This window comes from Bacillus rossius, chromosome 3 (genome assembly GCF_032445375.1).
Source record: "Bacillus rossius redtenbacheri isolate Brsri chromosome 3, Brsri_v3, whole genome shotgun sequence".
Classification (NCBI taxonomy): domain Eukaryota; kingdom Metazoa; phylum Arthropoda; class Insecta; order Phasmatodea; family Bacillidae; genus Bacillus; species Bacillus rossius.
Window position 1 is genome coordinate 54,315,819 of NC_086332.1, and position 26,202 is coordinate 54,342,020.

Below are 26,202 nucleotides of genomic sequence, written 5' to 3' on the forward strand. Positions count from 1 at the left end.
ATCCTCCCTACTGGCTCTGCTGTTTGCTGTGTTGACACATATGTTTTTCTTTTTCTTGCATAACATTTTCACCTTAGACTTGCGTGGATTCTGAACTGTATCTTTCGAACTTCCAAACAAGTTTTTCTTAGCTCCTTTCTTCTTATCAATATCTGATTTCTTTTTAGCTAATTCATTTCTTATTGGAGTATCTGTCAACACTTCACTCTTCCTTTTCCTATTATTTACCCGGTTATTTTTCCTTGGACCAGCTTTGGGAAATGGTCTCACCATTTCTGGGCTTATGTTGCACGTAGAATCAACTACAATTTCCTTATCTTGTGATGCGATTTCGTGTAAGCCCCTGCTCGTTACGTCCATTGACGTTTCCTGATCAGCTTCTTCCTCAGTTAGTTGTACAATCAGCATATTTGAAGGGCCTGCTTCCATGATTACAGGTTCATTTGGTCTACATTGAACAGTGTTGTCTGAATTAGGCAATTCTCCACTGTCAACATCATTTTCGTCAGGTGCTGGGCGGTCTGTTACGTAACAACCAAGATAATCTGTATCCTTAAAGACATCAGGGTTGAAAGGTGATACCCCACTTACTCTGAAACCAGATAAAATATTTCTCGGCGTAACCGCACTAGAAAAAGCAGCATTTACAACTTCAGGTATGTCATAAATAGTCATTGTTTTCCCAGGATGGTTCACCAGCCAAGAATCACAGGCACTGTTCACAAATTTCTTTAAAGGGCCAAATACACTCCGGTCTAATGGTTGCAGTTTATGGCTGCAGTGTGGAGGGAAAGAAAGGACAGTGACCCCCTTATCTTTAAGGTAGTCCAATGCTTCAATTGAAAGATGTGAGTCGTGATTGTCAAGTAGCAACAGACATGGGTTTTCTTTGGAACACTTAACATTTGTTACGAAGTGATGTGCAAATTTGACGAAATTTGCTTCCTTCATCCAGCCGGTAGCATTTGCATCTCCAGAACTACCTATAGGCGCTCCTTTCAGAAAATATTCACGAAAATTGACGCGAGGGAAAACAAAATATGGTGGCACATGATTTCCTGTCGCAGATACTGCAACAGCTACAGTAACTAGAGTTCCTCTTTCGGCAGAAGTAATTTTACCTACTTGCTTAAAACCTTTCCGTGCAACTACTCTGTCTGGTCTTTGCACTGTAGTGATACCAGTCTCGTCCATGTTCCACACATCTCCAGGCCCAATTTTCAATCTATTCATAACGTCTTTCAAATTGTCGAAAAATGCTTTCACATTAGTGCGATTGAAACACGTAGCCCTTGAAAGACTGGTCGCTTCAGGTGTTCTTATAGAAAGTGTAGGATGCCGTTTTAAAAATGCAGAAAACCAATCCGCACCTGCCATTTCACAGTCAGCCCAAGAAGAAGGAAACCTTACCTTAAGTCTCACTGCATATTCAAATGCGAATTTCCTGACTTCCTTTGGTGACAATCCATAATAAATATCAGCTGCTTTCTTCAAATAATCAGCAAACTCATTCTCTTGTTCGTTTGTAAAAACCTGAAAAAAACAACCACAAGCCATTAAGCATCTTTAAATTCCTAATTGATATATTTATTCAGGTCGACAACATAACATTTTTTTTAAAAAGCCCTTACCTGTCTCAGTTTCTTGTAGCCAATTGTAAGAGGTGGGGTATCTTGTGGAGCAATAAGTTTTTCTTCAGTTACTTTGCTACAATATCGAGCCAAAGAGCGAAATGGAATTCCAAAATCCTTTGCTACGCTTCTGATGGACTTCCCTTCGAGTTTAACTTTCTTTACTGCTGTTAAAACAACGTCTTGGGAAGTCTGGCATCTATTACTTGTTCTTTTGTAGGTGCGCATGTTGAAGCCTAAAATAAAAAATGATATCCAATTAATAAAACTATAATATTTTGTTGTCTTTCCTACTTGTAATAATGTATGTAATGGTTTGAATTTCAAAAAAATATGCTATTTCATTCCAGTGCTAGCTTATACCTTTTACTCATAACAATGCGTTTCGTTTTGGAAGATCTAGAATCGCGAGAAAGTGTCCGGGGCATGTTGGCACATGTGCCAACATGCCCCGCCATCTATGTGCCAACTAGCCCCACAGCAACTTTTAAAACTTACTTGAGTGAACGAAAGAATTGGAATATATTTACATTATTTTAGTAATTGCTTCTTAAAACTAGCACGTTATAATGTTATACACAAATATTGTTTTAAAAATATATAATTTATTATAAAAGTTATATCCAAGTCTTTGTAAGACAAAATTTTTACTCACCAAACGTAGAAGTAAAGAAAATGGTCTCCTGTTTGTAATAGTGAAGACTCGCGGCGGAAAACAACAGGATCTAGGGACCTGGTCTGTGTGATCCTACATACAAGAGCGTTATGCTATCTGTCGGTAATTATTCGAACTATTAGCACTGTGCCAACTTACCCCTGTAGCCAACTAGCCCCGGTCTCCCCTAACTGTATGGAAGATGTTTAATGAGAGATATGTAATTTAAAACTTATATTTTGCTGATAGGATATAAATTATTACTTTTACAAGATCAATTTATTTTTTGAGCACACACTATTTGGTATTTTATAATATACCGACTTTGTGTTTATAAGTTTTTCAAAATGTTTAAAATACGTAAACGAAATTATTAATTTTTATTATTTTAAATATGTAACAGTTTTTGAAGATCTGAATGGCATTTTTTTTTAGTAGAAAAATAAGTAAGTATATAATTAGTAAGAGGCGGAAAAATGACAAATAACCGCTAAATGCCTGAGACTAAAGTGACGACTAAATACCTATGATTTCTTATAAGAGTTTTCATGTATTATCTTAATATATATAAATACAGTGTCCTGATGTTTGTTTCCAGTGAACTCTTCACCAAGTCAACCGATTTCGATGACTATTAGCATTTATGTGTAATTTTTTCCAACTTGAGAGATAGGATAGTTTTTATTTCGATTAATGGTCTTAATAATTAAAAATAAACTGTTTATCAATGTTGATTGGTGTTTAAGCCCGGGAAACAGTGGGTACTTCGTCTCCATGACAACGTTGCATGCTCGAGAGTCGGGAAACCATCGGTGCTATTCGTTTTTTCTTCGGTACATTAAAAAGCATTGTATTAAATTTTTGTCAAAATTAATTAATTTTCATTTTATTTCATTTATTATAACTGTAAATAAGTTATTTGGTCTCAATTTTCCCTCCATTAATACAACCGTGCGAAGCCGGGTCGGGCAGCTAGTGAATATATATGTTTTTAATTATCACGAAACCCTTTTGCATCAGATAGCCTGAAATCTATAGTAACTTCTCCTATCGCAGTGGCGTTGTTTAAGATTAATCACAGACGTCTGTGTTGCAGTGTGTTCCCTCATTGGCTGAGCTAGTCACATAATCGGGATTTCCGCGCTGTACAGAGCCAACAGGATGACATGTTGATGACATGACACAGTTTAACGCAGCCTGGCAACAGTATAGTGTTTCACGTCGCACGGGTATGCTCATTTGCTACAGCGACGAGATTTCCAAGATAATAGTCTAATCCTAACCACTCGCTTACCGACTAAGGCTCCTACTAGATTGCAATAAGTTACTTGTGTTTCTTACTGGTGGCCGCCTTATTTTGCCGGGCCGTGGGAGGCTGTGATTGGTGGCTTGTCCTGTCAGCGAAAGGGGGGGGGGGGGGTTGTACACACAGCCAGCGGATGGACTCTGCCGGGAGCAGAGAGCCCAGCAGACAGCTCAGTCCCAGCAGACACAGCAGGTTGTCTGGGCGCATTGTCACATCGATGCCGGGACGAGGTCTCCTCCCATCACCCTGGAACACACACACACACCACACACACTCATCACTTCCCCGAAGTTACGCCTCGCTGTCCGGGCTCAGACACTTGTCACTTGTCCTGGAGCCGGGGAACAATCTGGTTGTCTATAAAATTTTAAAGCCGTTAAAAATGTTCCTATTAAAATCCTATTATATTACCGAAACACCTTGAAGTTAAACTTATAATTTAAAAACTCTGTTGGTTATTGTTACATCTAATTATAAGAAAACAGCAAAATTCGAGTAATTTTTTAGTTCTAGTCTAGACTCATAAATGTGGGCATGTTCAATGCGTTCATTGATGGCTGCAGACAATTTTCATCATTTTCTCCGGGTGGCAAATGGTTCGCCCATACCTTATATCAGGAGTACGTTATTGGCTTCTGGTCGTTTAGGGCTTGTGAAATAACCTGTTATCCAATTAACAGGATCCTTCGAGTGCACAATCTTTTACAATATACGAAATTCGCAGGTCAACACAATGTAGCAAACAAGCCACGAAGAAAATTTTTTTTCGATAAGTTTTAGTAAACATATTTTCTATTTATAAAGAATGCCATATGGCCGAAAAGTTTTAACTGGCTTTAAATAAAATTTCTCTGTTTCTGTTTCTCAGCAGTCCTCACGATTCTGAACTCAATAGTGAAACAGGGTGTCAAAACCAATGGGCGAGAAAAGCTGTCGAACCTTCACGCTCAGCAACTTAAGCTTCATTAATAAAAACTTTGATGGGTTTGCCTGGCCTTTCACAGAGTACGTTAAAATGAAAAAAAAAAAAAAGAAAAAAGAGGACAGCCACGCGCTGGAGGAGTTCGCGCTGCGCCTCGTGGTTGGCCGGCCTGATGGAGCGACGCCGGCCAACAAAAGCGTGGCGCACGGGGATCTCACGGACGCCACGGGGAAACACAAGCGTCCCTGGAGGGTTGGGGAGGGGGGGGGCGGGAACGATAGTGGTGCGAGCAGTTAACTTGATTGATCGATTCCTGAGAAACGCCAGCGGTCCTGGCTGTAGGGTGTAAGCAATAATACGAAAGCCAGGAGGGAGGAGGCAGCCAAAGAACGGCCCCAGGAAGGTTTTTTTTTGTGTGTGAGGGAGGGGGGGAGGTGTTCGCAATTAAAACGAGGAGAGAATTAATCACGTTGCCACGCGATGAAAATAAGCGAGAGGGTTCGCCCGAACGCCACCGCCTTCTATTCCCCTCCCCGCGCTCTTCCAATAACCTCCGGACTTTGATAAATTACGTCGTTTAGTCCCGTTGGGGGATACATCTTGTTTATATGGCAAAATCGAACTGTCAAAAAAAAAAAAAAAGAAGACATCTGCATTGTTAACGCGAATTTCATGACCTCGAAACATCGACGTGGAATTTAAATGGGCTTCGGTTAAAATGGCTTGTATTTTTCCTATTGGGAAATTTTAAATATAACTTACCTGATGAGGTCCTTTTTTATCGTCTATGGATATTAACTACGTCAATCACGGTAATGTGAAAATATTGATCTTGTATCATTAATAAAACAATCAACTGGATCGACTCCAACGAAAGTCGTTACCTTGGGGTTGACTTGATTTTAAAAAGCAACTAAACCATTTAACACCCAAAAAAAACTATAATTGATGGTTATATGTGGGAACCATCCTACCCGCTTTATTTATATTTTATTTTAACTGTTTACTCCTAAATAAAACATTATGAAATTCAGGATGAATTACAGGATGGATAAAATTTAAGTAAGAATATAGGGATCACTCAAAAATCCTCAAAACCTAACTCTGCATCCAACTAAAGACATATAGGCTCTGATTGGCCAAACAGCCCAGCCAACCAGAAGAAAAGAAAGAGGCCACTGTTTGGCCAGCAGCTCCAACCAATCACGGAAGCTCAGCTCCGATTAGTCAAGCCAACCAGCCAACCAGAAGAAAGGAAGGCTCTGATTGGCCAACAGCTGTAGTCAATGAGGAAAAACTTCTTAGGCAAGAGTATTTAAAGACAGGAGAAAATAGTGCCGAGTGTAGGACACGCACAATCGCGTTAATTAGTTTAGTACTAGTTTTATTATTCACGAAATTTTTCCCCTTCTTAATTCAAGTTATGGCTAACTGGCAGCCGAGAGGGAAACGATGACAGTCGCTCCCAAACAAACCAGCAACAACCAACCCAATGCAGACAGCAATGTCCAAAAACCCAACCCCCCGCATCGTAGACTCTTTTCCACTCTGTCCAACTCTTTTACCTGAACTTCACTCTGTTTCCCGTAATCAACCTGCATGCTAAATGCATGATTTTCGCACCTTGCATGATAGAGCACCTGTGTCTATGGAGGTTTTACCTGGGCCCAACTTATCTATTTTAAGTCTAGAATTAAGAAGTGAGGGGAGTTAGTAATGGTGCCAATCGCTGCCATGGCTGGCCAATCCCCTCCTAGCACATAATGCTTGTTACCTTTCCTGCATGGCTTAAACCCTGCATGATCAGAGCGTATAGGCTTCGGCCTGAGACACTATTAGAGTCTTCTCTGCCTAAACCCCTCCCAAACACTCGTAGTTTTAAACTTAGGTCAGTAAAGAATCGAGAACCTTAGTACGTAACTGCTACCCTGATGATGGCGACTGCAAGGTCGACCGAAATGTCTGAGATCTTTGTCTTCGATGCGACTACAACACAGAAGCCAAGCAACTTCAGACAACGGCCACGAAAATCTAAGATCTTTATTTCTAAACGCAATTATCACATAACTAATGTGCTGGTATTGATTCCATCTTGTTCAATGTTTTTATTAAAAATTTATATTAAAATATATATAAATTCAATTTTCAAAAGAATGTTTTTTTTTTTTTTTGGGTGAATTCAAGATTTTTTAAAGTTTATTAACATGATGTTCTTGTTAATAATTTTCCTATATAGAGACTTCGATATTTTTCAGTTTTACTCAAAGAAGAGCTAAACTTTAAATGCTTCTAGATTTTCGCGAATTTCAATTGGGGCCAGTTGTATTGGCACGTCCAACTGTGGACTAAAAGTCATCACAAACCAGCATAAACTGAACGGCTTTGCCACATACAGACCATTAAAGACTAAAATATCTTCTCTCAATGAAAGCAGCCGTTGAAAAAAATTATAAAGGGCCAAGAAAATACAGAATCATCAAGTCCAGACTGCAGGATGTTGGCTTCGATAACGCTATAGGACCGCACTTACTAGGCCAACGATAATGCTACTGTCGTACTACGAAACATATGTGAAAATTCTGAGAAACATACTTCGGTCAACCAGATAATAAAAAAGCAACACTTTTATAAAAAATATCTAGATATTAAAATTTTTTTGCGAATTAATGTTGCATTTAAAAAAAATTTCAATGTTTTTCGCTTTAAATATATGAAGTTTATTAGGACGATTATTACGTTGCTATTCATGTGCAATTACGAATACCAGTTAAAATTATTTTAAAGAGGAATTTATGGCTGCTTATTTTATAATATTTTAAAGACTTTAAATTTTATAATACCTTTCAGCATTTTACAGCTAAACGATAACCTTAGAAAAAAATTTTTTTTTTCTTCGAAAACAAATATGTGTGCTTTATCAGCAGATTGCCACATGTTCTGTGGGAAGGTATAACGTTTGAGCTTAAGACATTTTTGCTGCTGGTATCGATAACGAATACATTTACAGTCAACGTACATAGTTTTCATTGTCATTATTCTTTCGAGAATTTAGCTCTTTTTGTAGAGTATTTTAAAAATGTAAATTTTCCTCGTGGAAGATTTAGAAAACAAGTGTGTTCATTAGCTTAAAATTTGTCAAATGTTGTGAAAAACACTGCATGTATTAGCGGAATTGAATGTAAATATGCAGTCGCTAATAAGAATATGTGAAACTCAGTCACACAAGTAATCAGTGAGTTTCTTCTGGTTTAAATGAAGCATTTATCACTGTTTCAAAAACAAGTTCTATTATTTGAAAAGAAAAATTGCAACAGTTTCCACATTAAAGAATTTAGTTTGGGATGTCTGAGAATTTTAATGAAATAAACGAGGTCAGAAAACCTTGTCAGTTCTTAAGTTTTGGTTCGAGTTCCACAGAAATATATTTTTAGGATTAATTGAAAACACCATCACAGAAAAAATGGTCTGTTTTATGTAACTTGTCTCAAAGTTGCTCGTTATAAAGCAATGCTAATGCTATACGTTTCTTTTTTTTCACTGCTGTAATGTGAACAGTTTTTGCAAACAACTTCACATGGATGTCATCGTTCGTAAATAAACATGCTTTTCTTTGCAAGTGACATTTGCAAAATGTACCATTCAGGCTATTATTGAGAACTGTTACAATTTGAGACAAGTTGTGTGAATGACACTTACTTTAAATGTAACTTTCGAACATAGTTCCCATTACAGAGAATATAAAAGAGTCCAAATTAATATTTTTTTTTGGTTGCCAGTAAATGACGCATTCAAGGAGCGAAGAGGTTCGCCAATCAGGCCTGACGCTGTTTAATTTATTACTTCACCGACACTCTGGAACTCGCAGCACGCGTTCGCTACAACTGAACACCGAGAGGTGCTCGAACGTGCGGCCGAGAAAGGGAAAGAGGAAGGGGAGGAGGGGCTAGAGATATCTCCACCTCGGTAATCAAAACACACTGGACGATGCAAACCTTCCTTCCTTTCCCACCTCGCCCCAATCCATTTTCTTGCGCCCCAGCAACCTAACCCCCCCCCCTCCTCCACCCTCATTGCCCGTGGAATCCAAACAATCAGCCCTGGGGGACCCGAAATTAATTTCGACAACAAGTCGCGCGGGCCGGGTTCTAGGACCAGAAGGGGTCGAGGGAAGGGGGAGACGGCAGTCTGCAGCCGGCTGTAGATAATTTTCCTCCGGATCTAGACCCATCACTCGTCGAGTCTCATCTCTCTCTCTCTCTCTCTTCACGGTTCGGGTGTTCTGGAAATTTCCAGGCCCTCGTCCCGCAGGTGTCTGCTCGGTCCAGTGCCTCCTCTCCCCTGAACCAGGAAGAGTCCATTGTGCGCCGCGCGGCTGAAGGTGCCAAAGACGGTCGAGTCGACCTGGCGGAGCACCGAGGGGTGCAAGTAGTAGCTCACCCGCGGTCCTCATTGTCATTCCAGGGGGGGGGGGGGGGGAGTGGGAGGTGAACACCGCCCCTCTCCCGTTCAACACCGGTCGCTGTTCCCTCGCGGTGACTGCAAACCAATTAAGCGCCCCGGGCCTGGGGCCCCATCCCATCCAGTGGTTGGAATGCCTGTCCAGGAAGTTTCAATCAAGCGCGGATGCCTCCCCTAGCCCGTGCACTAGCAGTCGTTCCGCGCGCCGCGCACTCGGTCACTGACACGCCGGCCGCCATGTCAGCGGCTGCTGACGCTGATTCCGTGTAGAGGCCCGGTGCTCCCGCGCGCGGAGGTACGAGGTCGGGGAGCGAGCGTGTGCGATGTTTGCCATGCTGGTGATTCAAGTCAACACGAGAACCACCCACGACATTTCACATATTATCTGGATGGCAGAGCATTCCTTTAGTTAGAACGAAGTTTTTTCTGTATTAATTCCTCGCCGATTTGCTGTAAACATGTTTTTTTTTTAAACAATACCTACGTCATTACTTTTTTTTTACAATTCTTCATAGCCAATTCCTTTCAACATATTAAAAGAAACTCTAGAATCAGATTTACACAGCTGCGGGTTGTTATATTAAATAAAATGTTGTAAAAATGATTAAACTCAAAGAAAAAAAGGTTTGATTTCTTATAATTTTCTTTCTCCTTCATTCATTATAGAATCACTCAATTCATGTAATATTGACAAATTAATTTAATTAAGTTCACAAATTACTACGGGTCTGTTCGATTGGTAAAACAAGTTCTCATAACGGGAGGTCGGCAACTTGTAATCGCCGAATTCGTACGGATTCAAAGTATATGTAGGCCTTGGCTAGAAATGAAAGTTACGCAAGTGAGCTCCAGGTGGCCAAGCGTTTATGAAAAAAAATCTTTGTCGCATATCCATCAATACTTAAGTATTTTATGTTAGCGCAATTTCGAAGCAGTGGATGCTCAGCGGTAAGAGTTCGGAATCGTACTGCGAGGGTCGTGGTTATTTTCTTAGACTTCGTTTCAATTTTTACGTTAATTACGCCACCAATGAACCAAAATATGTAATTACCAATCCCAAATTTTCCATGTTTACGGGCCTGTAAAAATAATTACTCCATATACCTTTTGTTAAAATATAAATTAATATATTATGCATTATTTCGTTTCATTTGTGGTTTAAGTATCGTAAAAATTGAAACGAAACCAAAAAGAAAACTTTTCTGCATGGAGAATCGAGGCCCGCGACCTATGCAATACGAAATCCGAATCATTTCCGTCGCGCCAACTACTACTTAGAAAATTCACGAAAATAAAAGACATGTATTGACCAATCCGCGACAAAAAATATTATTTCCTAAGCGCTTGTCCATCTGGAGCGCTCTCACTTGCGTTACTTTTATTTCTAGTCGAGCCCTACAATACTGTGAACTTAATCGACGATGACGAGGAGCCGACCTCCTCTTGTTAGACTATCAAAGATTTTCATTTCAGGAAGGAAAAAAAAAATAATTGAGTCTAATAATTTTCACACCCCATTGCTAAACAGAGTGACTTCATCCTCGGAACACATACACCCCATAGGTTTATAAATACCTCCATGCTACTACATGAGTTTCCTTACTCGGGAAAATACTTAAATGTCTCAGTAAAACCATTGCTTGTTTCCCGCTACTAAAAATATACTTGTTTTAATTTTAGTTTTATTCCACCAAAGTTTTTTATTCCAGGAGAATTTCGCTAATCACGTAGGACGTGCATTCTGTAGGCTACAAGTCAAAATTAAACATTCACATGGTCTGTTGTCTAAAAACAAACATATACTGCACGATCTTACCAGCATGTACAGATTAAATTTAAAATAAATACAACTACTGCAAATTTATGAATTTCGACTGAAAATTTGTTGAAAGTGGTCGATTTGTTTTGGCAGACATATTTTTTTTTCAATTTCTGCCTCTCAAAATATCATCACTTATTATTGATTTATATTTATTGTACAATGGATTGAACTGCCGTTAATACTGATTCCCAGTTGAGTCCTTACGATTTGCAAGTCAGGCATAGCTTGTGAGCAGAATTTTTGAAATGGAAATCACTTATCGTTTAGCAAAATTAGAATAACAAGTACAGCAGATTAACTGAAAAATTAGGTTACCTACGTCATAAATTAACATTTATAGAGCCACGACAAAGAAAGAAGGGAACAAGTTGTGAAGGTTACCGCTTAGTGCATATTGTAACTGAAAATATCGATTACTCGCCACATATATTTGTTGCTGCGTGGCAGTATAGCTACGCCTTCCATTATGTCACGTGATGAACTGGTATTACAGTCGTCCCCCCTGCTATCCATTGTCGCTGTCTTTGTCCACACATTTCATAGCCTTATAATACGGGAATAAAGGTGGTAGAACTTATGTTATATCTTCTTCACGTGCTCGCAGTATGGTTTCAAGTCTCCTGCTCCCATGCTATTAAAAGTATTTTCTACATAGTCTTTCAATTCGCTTAAATTGCACGTTACATTGTATGACACAACTTTACCTCTTTATTCCAACTGTATGTTGGTGATTTACTTATGTTGGCATAATAATATGGTGCATTGTCTTAAACAACGACACTAATGACGGTAAGATTGGGTGTGAGTTTTTCTTTTACTGATTTTCCGTTGATTAGGTTGTGATGTTAGTCTACTGTAGCTTGTTAAGGTATTCAAATAATTAAATGCATTAGAAACATAACCATTTAAGCAAAATATTTTTAAGCCAAGGAACAAGGCAATCGAATATTAAAAAGTGGACTTTATTTTGTCTGATTATACTAATTAATGTGCGCAGTTAATACTGGAATGCTATTCAGGGAAATGTTTACAAATAATTTTAACCTTTGGAGGTTCTGGGATAACACAAAGCATACACGCCCGGGTTAAGAAACTGAACCCAGCATTACTGCGAATATACTTATCTTGGTAGCGATACAGTTGCTCCCATGTAAATGTACAGATTGACAAATGCCAGCGTGTGCGTGTCCTGGCAGGCGGGGCGTAGCGCGGATTACTTGCGGACAGCGGGCGTGACGCGCGTCGTCGGGGGACCACGGCGCGTGCATTCCGCCAGATTGGGGCTTTGTCGCGACCCCGGCTGAAGCCATTCAGCGCCAATCTGGCGGCTCTGTGATGTCGATGGTCGTGGGCGAGGAGCCTAGAGCCGCGACCTTCGACCTCTGACGTCACAACCATTTTAACAACGTCACTTTCATTATCACATGCTCCCTCATATTAGGTGGAATTCCAAGGAAGTATTGTAGCCATTACCATTGTGTGACTTTTGGAAAAAAAATTTAATTAGTGTTTGTTTAATTGTCCATAGACCCCAAAACAATCTTAAACTCAAAATTTATTTGTGTATGTATACAAATATAAATATACAAAGTCCTAACACTGACTGACAGACGACGCACAGCTTAAACCGATGGATTCAGAAGCATGAGATTGTGTTATAGGAGTTCTTTAAATAACGTAAGTGAGCACTACGAAAGCATTTTTGAAAATTCATTCTCTAAGGAGGTCAAATAGGGGGTGGAATTTTGTATCAAGTTTGTAATTTTTGAAGTAATAACTATGGAAATTGGTGTATAGGCTTCTGTTTATAGATAACGGTCAGTTGTATCAGCGTTTTTGTTTATTTATCAAAAATGAGGATTAAATTATTTACCATAGAGCACACGGCTAGTATATATAATCTGATTCCTATTGACACACTGAGTGCCTTAATTTTCACAAGTCAATTCCAAACTGATCCATAAATAAAAGTAATGGAAAGTCCCGGTCGAGTTCTTAATGGAAAAATAACATAAGTAAAAAATATGCTAAATGAAAACTATCAAATACTCACATTTAGAAATAATTCAATTATAAATGTAAGCCGCTCTTGCCTTAGCACATAGAGTAAGCGACCAGATAAAAGCGCCCCAGAAATAATTAAATTAATTAGCCAGAAATTCTCTCGAGGCGGAGCACGCCACATATCAAATCCGTTATAATTTATTGTAAAATTACTAAACATCATGAAAATATTTTGACTAATGCCAATTTTTATGAGACAAACTGTTACTGCAAGAATTTCTAAAACAGAGGTTTGAATTTAAAAAAATTAGAATCTTCCTTACTAAGTACACTATAACAATTTTTTTAAAATTGTAAATCATTTTTAAACATTATATTAAACCTTTGTACAAATATTTTTTTTAAGGTTCATAATCAGATTAAAAGATAAAGAATAGAGTTTGAAGGTAATATTGTCATAACTTACTTAGTATAGTCCATCCACGGTAACCTCCTACTTTTCTGAAGCCCTGCTTTTCACCGGATCTACTTTAATGTCACTATGTATCCTTCCGCCGTATGTAAACAAAAACATTGCCATGTGACAAATGTCAAATGGTTTGTTTACAATCACCAGCTGTCAAAACAATGTGTGTATGTATGTGTATATATATATATATATATATATATATATATATATATATATATATATATATATATATAAGTAATTTGAATATGATCTAAGTATACATGTATATGTTCATAACATTATTTATGATACCCAATGGTAAAAATATTAAAAAATAAGTTTGTTAGCTAAAGAAATAACATATAATTTAAAGTAAATTTTTAGGAGAATATATAAATTTACAACATTTATGTAAGCAATAAATATCATCATTTAGTACAGTTCAACACAGTTTTCTGCATCTGAAAAAAAAAGTATTGTAAATTATACATATGGCTGTCCATCTAAGCAATCTGGAAAAGACTAAGGATTGAAGGTTTAATAAAATTAACAAATTCAGATGAAAACATTTAAAAATGAATTTTCTTCTTTTATTTAATAAACCCCTACCATTTTGCCGGTTAAGGCCACAAATAAAAATATGGTTATATACATTTTCCTGAGTATACTTATTAGACAAAATCATAATTTTATGAACAGTAAAATTGTGGTGAAGAATTGACAGTAATTTCTATACCACTTATATGCATTATTTATTTGTGGCCCTGGATGGGGACTGGCTTTTTGTTTTCCAAGTAAGTTCACTGAAAAATGAAGACACACAACAAAATAAAATGTTTCACATACACCTATACGAATCCAGAAATGAAATTTATTATTAATTTCATAATACGTGTAATATAAAGTTAATACATAAAGTTCCAGTAATCAACATACTTAATGGGAATGCATAAAAGAAAAAAAAATGTTTCAAACCCCAATACTTACAGTTGCCCAGGTGTTTATTACATACAGACCTCAATAAGAACACCCGGGTAAATCATCAAGAGGAACTGCCAGTACTTCACTGTCTCCATCTACTTGCTGTGTCGTAACCTCAAATTCTTCGCTGTCACTGTCTTCACTTGAACTATCCTCGCCGAGGTGGATGATGAGTGGAGGAATGGTGCCGCTGTCTATGTGGACTTCTCTCTCCCAGTCTGCTTGAATTAGCTTCTCCACGTGATCCACACACCTCGCCCATCTAAAAAAATTAATGTATACAGTAAAACCTCTATATAAATGACCTGTTTATAGCAAAAACCACTCTATAACAAAATATGTTTGTTTCTGTCAAAACGGCATAGTAAACAATGCATGGCATGCTCTTTATTACATACAATTTTGAACTCACTCCACAAGAAACTATTTTTAAACACAACAAAACTCATTTAATGTGTTTTCCTCAACTATCAAAGCTATTATTTAATACTTGAAGTAACATGTTTTGTTTTATGTTATCTGAAAAAAAAATTATAGTGGTTTATTCAAGATATAATAAAGCTGTAAATATTATATATGTTATCAATAAAGGCTTAGAATGCATATGATAAAATATTTATTTCATAAGTTTTGTGTTTGTTTTTGGTTAAAATTTGTCCCAGACAAAAACAGTGAGATATAGCGAAAATTTAATTTTTTGAATAGTTTTGATGATTTACTGTATATGTATTTCACTATAATAACATAACTTTTGAAAATACTAATGTGCAAGAACTACATGTGTAAATACCTATTCAAGTTCGCTAGATGAAAATATTCAAAATTCTCTACGTTGAAATTTTATCTGAATATTGAAATCTGCCTACAGCACTGAACCCACCATAACTTTAAAGTCATTGACACAAGATTAAGCATAACAGAAAGTAATATCACAATTACTAATAAATACAAAACTATTTATGGAAATGAAACAATTGCAAATGGACTGCAATTACAAAAAAAAAAAAACCTTGCAAATGTCACCACTGTTAGATCTAGAAACTACACAGATATGTATGAATCACATGGGAATAAAATTACAAACACAAACACAAACACGAACACAAACACATACATGCAACACATTTTCAAAACGACAACTACACAAATACAAACCACTTATTTTTACCAATTGTTTTAAAACTGTATTACTGGTATATGAATATACACAAAATGATAATCACACTATACACACACTAGCACACAAAGTTATCAAAAGGAATGGTAGGACCAGGCTGCTAGGCAACAATACTTACGTATTATGTAAAAATGTATGGTAAGGGTTTTGCTGAAGCTTGAGGAATGTTCTACAGGAAAATAAAACAATTTCTACTTCAAAAGGAATACCCCATTGGTCATGCAACATGAAAATACCTCTCTGGTGTGGAAGCATCAAGAGCCTCTTTCCAGATGGCTGCAACTGCATCATTGTCAAATCTCTTGGCCCGCCCCACGTTACTATTGTAATGGTGTTTACATTGAGCCCAAACTAGTTCGATTGCATTATAGTGGCAGTGATAGGGTGGGAGTCGTAGAATTTCGTGGCCATAGTTACGAGCCAACTCGTCTACCTCATATCTGAAAAGTGTGTTAGAACAAGGTGTATACGTAATTTTTTGCAACTATCTCACTTTTAAAGAAATGCTGTGAAAAAAACGAAATAATATACCGTATTCGGGGCTTGTTTTGTTTAGCTATTCTCAGCAGCTCCACTTTCAACAAATTATTTTCATGTTTTATCCCATTCTTCTCCAGCCACGCGATCAGTGCAGCCTTGGTCCAGTTCGTTGTAGGTGTTTTCTCAACCTACGTTATGCCAACATTTAACTAAATACTCAAGTAGCTGATAAGAATTCATGACAGTAGAACCCTGTTACAATTTTACTGCTTATAAAGTTTTCCTGCCTATAATGTATTATTTTTCAAGTCCAATATTTTCCCTATAAGGACAATGTTTTTAATTCCTGGATATAATGTTTCACAAATTATGCGTTTCGTGCTTGTAATGTTCACTTCATAAAATTTTAGAAGACGAAAAAAATTAAAAGCCTTTGTCTATACTGTCTATGTATATGTGTATGTTAGCAGTTAACTGCCTGTTGACACCCTTGGAAAACAAATAAATTCATAAATTTTTAGCCATTCTGTGTGTTTTCAAATGTATTCACTTAAATCACATGTTCAAGTGGCAAAAGAACTGGACTTAAGCATTTCCACTGTAAACACTGTCGTGAATTATGACAATTTTACAGCAATGAGACAATGTGTAAGTAAAGACAAAGCAGAAAGAAGCTGGAAGCACCATGATGTTAAAGAAAAATTGTTTTTGGCTTGCTACAAGCAAATTGGAGCATCAAATATATCTTTATGCAGCTTGTTGAGTCCATTGGCAATAAATCCACACTAAAAAGTACTAAATTGAATTTCCTGCTTGTTTTTTTTTCTTGTAGCCCCTTAAAAACAAATTATAACAGGGTTCTACTGTACTTATGCAAAGCAAACATGTGTTTTGGCATATTGTCGTAATGAATTTCTAAATTTAACAAAGCATGTTAGTTTAGTGACTAGAAATTTTTTTGAAAATATTATTTTAATTTATTAAGTAGGGCAACAGAGCATTCATAAAGTGGGTCCTTTTACCAAACAAGTAATTATGTCATTTTCAAATGCTGTTTGCAATAAAAAAAATTTATTTGGTATTTCAAACCCTCTACTAAATTAGTTTGCACTACAATGTAATTCAATTACATTATATATATATATATATATCTGTGTGTGTGTGTGTATTCAATTTCAGCTCAAACATTATAGTTTATAAAAATGTAGTGTAGGCATACTATTAAGATAACAATTATTGCTGGCAAAATGTATTAGTCTCGAATATTCGTACTTATACACAATAATAAACACATGTAAATTTTTCACATTACAATTTGAGCAATAAAAAGACACTGCTTTACCATTGCACATACCTGGGTGCTGTGATATGAAGCATTGTCCATTATGATGACACTGGGTTCCTCAAGATGCACCAACATGTCTTCAAACCACATCAAGAAAGTTTCCCCATTCATCTCGCCATGGTAGTCTGCAGTCTTCTGACCTGAAACAAAAAGTAATCCTGCTCCTGGCACAAAGCCAGTGCGCCCTCCAGCATTAACAACAATAAACCTTTTACCATCTCCAACAGTACGTCTCTTCGCAGATTGTAGACTCTTGTCCTGCCATGACTTTGATACAGTTCCTGAAAAATATATGAAATGGAAATGAAATACTTTGTATTGGACCACAGAACAAATTTTCAAATAAATTAATGCCTTGCCTCTCTGGAAAATCCATGTTTCATCAACAAATATGAAATTGGCACCTCTTTCTTTTTCTTCTTTATACTTTCTCAAGAAATCTATTCGCTGCAATACTATGTTTTCATTCTCTATCAAAGCTTTTCGTCCATCAACAGTTGTCCATGAAAATCCCATCTTCTTTAACAATTTATGAAGACTTGATCTTCCACCATAATAATCTATTTGTCTTTCCCTGATTTCTTTCAAAATGGTGTCGACTGTAACATTCAAACCTGTAAATTTATTGCATACATTAACAATACATGAAATAACAGAGGTACACAAAACTAAGCGAAACCACAACCCCGTAGAAGATAATTTAAGTGCACAATTTACATTTATTAAATAGTTTTAATAAACTTACATTTCAAAAATACTTTTAAATTAATTTAAATTTTGTAGTTTGCTTAGAGGAATTCTACATTGCAGTATTTTTGTCTGCAATGATATGACGATTATATTGCGCGTTTGTATTGAAGTTGTGTAAAACATTAGTATTTCAGCATTCAATTTAGCAATCAATAAGTTACAAGCTCTACACTGTGTTGTAGGTAAATGTTTTGTATCGTGTATCCCATGTGATCCCTAGATCTTTATGCATGAACCTGTACATCCTATTGATCGTGTGGTGCATGCTTTTTTTCATTTATTCAGATCAAAGATCCTGAACATAATCAAATATTGTGGTATAGCAAGAATAATTATCATAAGTTTAATAAAACATATATATTTTCATTATTATACAACTTTAAATCATAACTCATTACTACATCACAGGTTTTTAGTTTTGGTTTTGTACAGGATTTTTAAACGTAATAAATTAGAAAAGCAAGCATCATCAATCACAGGATCAATATTTGCAGGATCATGCGATCAGGATCAATGTATCGAATCGGATACGCGATACTAAACTTTTACTGTTTTATAACCTTCTGTTACTTCATACACTAACACACAGTTTGTCTGGCTAAGTTGTGTTTTCATATGATACTTCATTACAATGAAGTAGGCCTATTGTTTATAAAATAACAATACCCCTATATTTTCTAAAGGGTTAGGCAGGGCATGACACTATTTTGCAATAGAATATATATTGTACTGGACCCTGCCACACAGTACAATTTAGCCAATTAAGTATCCCAATTTTTTTTTAATAACCATGCTTGCTTAGACCACAACTCACTAATTTGTAACCAATTACTGCTAAAGCGCACAACTGGATATTATTGATACTGGAAATAGTCATTATTTAACCTTCTGATACATCATAAAAGTTGAGGTTATTTAATATGTATACTGTGTATAACGATATAAACATTACTTGTAGTTTTAGAATGTAACAATTTTCTTTCTATCTTTAACCTAACCTTAAAAGGACGTGTACCTATTTCATATGTTGCACAATATTCTATATATCAATACCATATCAATAAAGAAACCTAACAAACCACCCAAAAATGTTAAGTATTTTTAAAGGACAGATGATATCGGAAAAAAACTGAACCGGTCAATCTGCATATGGATATATGAAATGAATACAATTAAGTAGGGCCTACCCCAGTTGTATTGAAACTACTCTTCAGTATCAAATTTTTACCTTCAGCGTACATCCTGTAAATTGCATTCCTGATTGCATTTACTGTGAAATCGTCGACTGTGTCAAGTGACTTTCCTTCCTGTGGCCTTTTTTTCCTCTTTTTTCCTGGTGTTGAAACTTCTTCAATGTCTTTCTTGTAGTACCTAACCAAAAAAAAAAAAAAAAAAACATTTGTCATAACACTTCCGGGGACCCGTTCACAATACGCAGTTAGGCAGTGTTCCAAATATGGCATTTTGTCACAAATATTTGCTTTGTGGTCACTAAATGGAAACATGACAGACTTTGTCCACGAAATTAATGAAGTGTTTTTTTATTTATTTTGTGATCTCCCAAACAGATGAAAAACTAATTAAATGCAAATTATAAAATCACTCCCTTATGTTATAGTTAAACCTATCATAAAGTTTATAAACATCGTTATAAACAAACGTGTATCACACCCATAAAAATACTTGAAAGTGCCTATATTGTTATTGTTAGGACCTGAGTAGGCCTAATATGATTTTAGGTTAACTTTTCAACAGAGACGCCACATGGCGGTGTTGTCTCACACCAAAAAATATAAATTGGAAATAAAACACAAAAAAACTCGTGAGTTAAAACACAGGCCGACAATACTTAGGACACAGTCGATATTTTTTTTACGTGCATGAATACGAAAAAAGCCTACTTACTTGAGAACAGTTGACTTTGCGATGTTGAGAAGAAACGCGGTCGTCTGCGTAACGTCACATTTCTTCAAGTCGCCTTTTCTAATTAAAACATATAAGTTCTGAGCGACGTTAATGATGTCCATCTGACGCTGCGACGAAGTAGCTTTCCCCATCCCGGAACCAATTACCATTACAGCAATCACAAGAACCACACAAAATATCAAAACGATAACAAATTCCATCATTACAATAGTAGATAATAAATAATATAACAAAGTTAAAATACACAATATTAACACAAAATCCTGAAACACAAACTGTACGTTATTTCACGGTCAGTAATATATTAAAACACACTGCAATATGGCGTACAGACTGCAGACTGCAGACAAACGGCTGAAAGAGAAAACAAACAAGTGACTATTAACATTATTAATGCGCGACCACGGTTTCGGCACGTAATATTTTTTTACCGTTAACATAACGTTTTTATTTCACCAGAGATTTAAAAAAATGTTCAAACTTAACAAATACCCAAACAAATTCTTAAATACACGCGGAAAGTCAAAAAATATATATTTTGGCTATGGAACTATTTCGTTCTAATCATTGCCAACACACCACTTCTCTCACTGTTTCATTTACACACATGCGAGATCATTAATATTAATAATATTGTACATAGATAGTTACTTTTTTTGTAAAATTTTATTTAACATCATTATACGGTAATTTAGTGTTAATGCATGTTTAATATGCATATGATGGAAAGTATTTTTGCAAACGAACCAAACATGCTGCATCCTGGTGTGTTTTTTCAAAGGTTCGTTTAAAAAAGTAGGAGGTTACCGTGGATGGACTATAGGCATAGTCTCGTATTTTTTCTAGGTTACTCAATGCTGAAAAAATATCATTAAAATATTTGAAAATTTTCGCAACATTGAATATGAGAAAATGTGTAATTGATGAATTTGGACTCTTGGAGAACATATATAATGTTATGTATTTTAAGTTCTCAAATTTTTTAGACGTTTCCATTAAGTTCCAGAATGTATAGGTACTTCTAAATCTAACGGCACCTGTATCGAAAGGTATTCTTTATTGTACTAAATCATATTATTATAATTTGCCTATCATTTGGCGGGTAGCAGCCATATTTTCTGCCATAAGCAGTTACCCGTGTGGTCAGCCTGAGTGCGCTATAAGAGCTGGTAACCATTTTTGCATCTGACAGGGAGGCGAACCTTAATTTCTTCAAAGCAAAAAATTCATCACGGAAATGTCAAAGGCACCACTACAATAAAGCAATACATTATTTGGGTATCTAAGCCTAGTTGTCAATTAAAATACACTTTATCGCAAATATTAGGTAATAAAGCATCTCTGTAAACAGTTACGGGCTTAATTACACAATAGCTTGTAGATTAAAAGTAGTTATACTAAAAGAAATTAACAAAACACGTGCACAAACGTGTTCTCTGTTTAGACATATGCTCAGTTGTACATTTATACATGGCTACCTATTAAGAAAGTGAAACGAGTTCAGAAAAAATTAATTTTTATTTTTGGAAAATGTCAATTGAACTATAAGCAAACACTATCACTATCACATCATATTATAATAGATCTATCCGAAATTCAATTATTTTAAACAACTCCTCCGCAAAAGTTATTAAAATTTTAAATGAATTAAATTTAAAAACACTAATCACCCAACCTGTAACCAATGTTTAGTACTTTAAATATATAGTTATCAATTTAATTTATAAATAAGTTGAAAATTTCCGTTTTATTCGGTTCTAGACACTCTACGTTAGATGGGACTACATAATGGCATAAAATCTATGACAACTTAAAATACCTACGAAAAATACGTAATTAGTTATTATTTAGTTTTTTATTACTAAGATAACTACTGTTCAATATTTTGCACGATCTCGTGGAACTTGTTGATTTTACACAGCCTGCTATAATTTAATAAAGAGAAAACCAAAGTTTACATTCTGGTTAAACTTTTTTTTATAAAAATACTCATTTTATACAATGTTGTTTACATTAAGGATATGCTAATGCATAAATAGTAAATATCATGAATTTGAATGTTTCTCACACAATCGCGTATTTTCTACTCAACTGATTTTAAAAAAATTTGGAACACAGGTAGCCTATAAACTGGAGTAACACACAGATTAAATTTTATTACAAAATTCCATTACAAGGGACGTGAAAATTGTTTAAAATCAGTTATCTGATAAAAATCATAAATTGTAAGTTACTATTAACGTGCACTGCATTATCTATGTCTCAACCAAAGGCTTGAAGTTATGCTGTTTAAACACGAAAAAGGAAAAAAAAAAAAAGTGGTATTACCAGGCTCAAAACATTGATGTTTCTATATGATAACATCAGGAAATATTGCGACCCTGACATTTATATATTAGTAGGAATTCACTAAAACAATTGTGGACTAGAAAATAGTCCTACTACGAATAAAACATGTTGAATCCTTGTGATTTTTTAACATTGTAAAAGTTTAAACACTTTTTTTAAACAAAGTATAGCCACTTGTCTCTCTGAAGCTACTTAAGCAGTCATAAGAATATTGGATTACTAGATAAACACATCCCACTTTAATGTGAAATTATTGATGCCTGTTAGTTACTCTATCAGGTCTTTACTATTAAACTGATTTTAATGACTTTTGTAACAGAGTTTTAACATCAAGTACTTTACATTTAATAGCCATTCAAATCCATTTGCAGATATAACCTGTGTAGGGAGTAACTGACTGCCTTCGTTTGAAGTTTCAATAAACATTAATTTTGCATTATTATTTAGTTTAAATTTTTGAACAAAACAGTTTTAAAAAATTTTGTTTTTCCTTACCACTAAGATGATCATAGGCCTACTGCATGCGTCTGTTTTTTTCATTGCCATAAAAATAAATAAAGACTTGAGTGCATCAGAACGCTATTCAATGAAACCGAAATCGAACTTGTGTTCGATAGGTACCTAAGCTATTTTAACACAAATAAATTTATACTTAAAATGTACACCATCAATACCATTTTTATTCCTCTTCTACCTGCCCATTTACTTCTATAAATTTAATGATATAATAATACTACAATAGAAGGAAAAGCTATAAAGTGAGAAAAAAAAATATTTTTTAAAAATAAAACTTGTCTTTTCTCTATCATAAAAGTGGCAAATTTTCAATATTTAACAAAAACAATTTTTTTTGGCCTTAATGGTGTACAAACTTTGCTGGAGTCTGTCTGTATCTATGTATCTCCCTTAAAAAATTGTGAGATATTTCACGCGTATTTCAAGGGGAACACTAACGCAAAAATATTATAGCGGTGTTTTGCCTTCACACAAGTTGGCAAGCAGTTACAGCTTCGGTCGGTGTTAACTCATCAATCGCTGATGTGCTACTATTAGCCTGTTTCATTATACTTGTCTCGAATTGGAAAGTTCTTAGTGGTGGTGCTAGTCGTATATTTTTCCAACGATCATTTGCCAAGCATTAACAAATCTACGTCAAGCCAAAAACAATTTTAATACAAATAATTGGGGGTTTAAAATTAAAAAAAAGTTTCGTAGTTTTTGAGTAAAAGAAATTTTTTCAAAACCTTTTAAATCCTCGCCCTACAACAAATGATAAGTTTCTTTGATTTTAAATTTTTTTGCTACGCTATGATTTTAGGGAGTAAAAAAAAACTATTTAAAAAACTTAAACGGCAAAAAAATTTTAACCGGATAAATTTGACTAGTTATATTGTAAATAAATTACAATGTGAATAGTTAATGCTACAAAATTAAAAATTATTTTCGCGTAAGTCGCGCAAAAAAAAATCCCCAAAAGTAAAACATGTTTGATTTTATTTAGGATTGTTTCCAATAGTAGGGTTATTTAAGACATTGGAGCAAACGTTTTCATTCACAATACCGAATAATTTTTGCAAGCTGGAGATTTAAAAACTTTTGAAAAAGTAGCTATAGCTGGAAAACTACGAAAATTGTCGAATTTTTTAAATTGATTAGCGAGATTAATTAGCCCATCAACTGTTCTTTGCTTGACGTTGAGTTGTCATACTTTGTAGAATTCACACATTATTTATTCCGACACCATTTAAGCCTCTCTTGTACAAGGTTCTTATTAATAAGTTTTTTGATTCGGTTAAAATTTCAGTTTCTTTTCGATTATCGTTCATATAGAGAAGCATTTATGTTTGTTTGCATTTTTGTTTGTTTTCAAAACACATATTTGATGTTTTATTCCGTGCTTGATTAAATTTTGCACAATTGACCTTCAAAATAGAAAGGATACTCACTGTCTACACAAGTTTGATGTAAATCATACCATTCTCCTATCCCACCACTTAAAAGCAGAATTTTGGGACTTCTTGATGAAATTTTTACACTTAACATTCAAAATAAGACTAAATTTTACAGTATACATCTGATAGTGAAAAACCCACTTGCAAACTCCATTCACCAGTAATTTAATTTTGTAAAGAGAACATTATATTTTTATTCGAATTACTCTCTGTTAAAAGAAGTACCTTTATAGTGCGTAAAGCTTGGGAAGTACGTGTTACCGAAGCTAATATTTATATGAACAGATTATTAACTTTATATCTAGTATGCTATACAATATTTTTTGTTACAAAAGTAAGTAATCCAAATTTTGATAATTTTGTAACTGTTAATTGCAAAATAGTTTTATGTATTAATTAAAAAAAATAAGCATAACTTCTAACGCACGTAAATATGTACACACACACATTAAAAAAAGAAATTATTTCCGGCTCACATTGTGTAGATTATAATAATTATAAACAACAAATACACTTTTTCGCAGTGCCGCTATAGTTGTAAGCTTGAATTATCAATTACAATAGTGTGTGTCATACCGAGTTTATAACTAAAAAAATTGGTTGTCTGTAAATTCGGTTTACCTATGGTAGTTTAACGTGACGTCATAACAAAACATTGATGAAATGATTGCATACTTTTATGAATAAAATTGAATCATTTTTATTTTAATAATAAAAGAATAAATAGCTACTTGAAATTATACTAATAATCAGATTTTTAAAATGCAAGAATAATTAACCTTTATCGCCGAAATTGTTGTTGTAATAAGCAATGAAAACCACATTAACTTTTCACTTCACTTTATAAACAGTCGACGAAACAGTTCACGTGTCGATGATTTGTAATTAATTTTAAAAACTGGTGTTTAGCTATAAAGTTTATATAATTATGAACAAGTTTTCATATAAATAATCTGTAATCAAATATCTATAATCAATTATATGTATCACCATAATTTTTTAGTCAATTGTAACATAACCTATTATTACTGCACTCGCCGACAGCGTAACGGGACACAGCGTAAAGGAACAATGTGCGTAACGGGACACTTTTTCGTGCGTGCAGCCGGCGTTCATCTATTTATTAGACGTCACGTCAAAATCCTCTTTGTTCTAAAATCCATATTTTTTTTATTTTAAATATCACATCATAATTTAACAAAACAATTATTTTTCCGATAATCGTGTATTTATTTATGTAACTTTAGTAAGATGTATTAGTTTTTTTTATGCCTTTCGTTGCTGTTGTGGTCTCAAAGTAGGACATGAAATGGAAAAACACAAACTTAACCTAGATTGACCGTAGCTTCTTCATAATACCCTACTTAGAACACACTTCTGTTTATTTTGATACTTTTTGTAACTGGAAGCGCTAAGAATAAGCTCCCAGACATATTCGGGCAGATTCAGGTTTTGGCTTTCTTGTCCAACGCGTCGCTTTACTTCGCTGCCGGCGGTTACAGTTAGTTCAGAGTTCATCGTTACTGTAGGTTTTTTTTTATTCTTAAGTATAGTGTTTCGTGTTTTATAGTGGTTTACATTTCATTTTTCACATTTTGTTTTTCTGATAAAACTGGATTGACTTTCGATGATGTGGAAAAAAAATCTCTAATCTGGCATGGCCGTGGAAGTGCCGGATTAAATAATGTTCACTTTAGGTACTTTCGAGAACAGTTTGAATTTGGGACAAAGTTTCACGACGCAAACTATACCGCGGTGTCCTCGCGCGATGGTCGTGTTTCGGCCTTGGAAATGGGAAAGGGGGTTATGATAAGGGGGGGGGGGGGGCGAAGGAGGGCGTCCTGCCAATCCCAGGGCTTGGCGCGGGCTAATTGCAGCGCAGCGCGCCGAACTGATCGTTCAAGTCCATTAGCAGGCGGCGGCTGCCTGTGTGCCCACGCGCTCGGTCAAAGTCCTTGTTCGCGCGGCGCGGCCTTATCGGGCGCGCGCGCTAATG

The 26,202-nt window shown here is 35.4% G+C and overlaps 2 protein-coding genes across 5 annotated transcripts in view; one reads left to right on the top strand and one right to left on the bottom strand.

Moving 5' to 3' along the window:
- The window catches only part of LOC134530706 (uncharacterized), a 466,998-nt gene that overhangs the window by 110,420 nt on the left and 330,376 nt on the right, over positions 1-26,202 (top strand). The window lies entirely within an intron of this gene.
- LOC134530705 (uncharacterized) lies at positions 13,483-20,604 on the bottom strand. 4 transcript variants are annotated; one of them, XM_063365802.1, is made up of 6 exons: positions 19,885-20,601; positions 19,208-19,350; positions 17,445-17,843; positions 17,239-17,369; positions 15,936-16,072; positions 13,483-14,489 (listed from the first exon to the last, which is right to left on the bottom strand). In XM_063365802.1, exons 1-6 carry the CDS (start codon positions 20,106-20,108, stop codon positions 14,264-14,266), a joined length of 1,260 nt encoding a protein of 419 aa, XP_063221872.1. In that variant the 5' UTR covers positions 20,109-20,601; the 3' UTR covers positions 13,483-14,263. The 4 variants fall into 4 exon arrangements, with proteins under 4 accessions (XP_063221872.1, XP_063221873.1, XP_063221871.1 ...); XM_063365803.1 differs by having other exon boundaries at positions 17,239-17,510; positions 17,634-17,843; positions 19,885-20,598; XM_063365801.1 differs by having other exon boundaries at positions 17,239-17,843; positions 19,885-20,604.

What these genes read in the sequence shown, in the direction of transcription:
- LOC134530705 (XM_063365801.1), bottom strand. Translation starts at nt 20,108, where the DNA reads ATGATGGAATTTGTTATCGTTTTGATATTTTGTGTGGTTCTTGTGATT. An exon ending in TTACAGGATGTACGCTGAAG is followed by an intron (nt 17,844 to 19,207) that starts GTAAAAATTTGA and finishes ATAAATTTACAG; the next exon opens with GTTTGAATGTTACAGTCGAC. An exon ending in CAAAACAAGCCCCGAATACG is followed by an intron (nt 14,490 to 15,935) that starts GTATATTATTTC and finishes TAATTTTTTTAG; the next exon opens with ATGGGCGAGGTGTGTGGATC.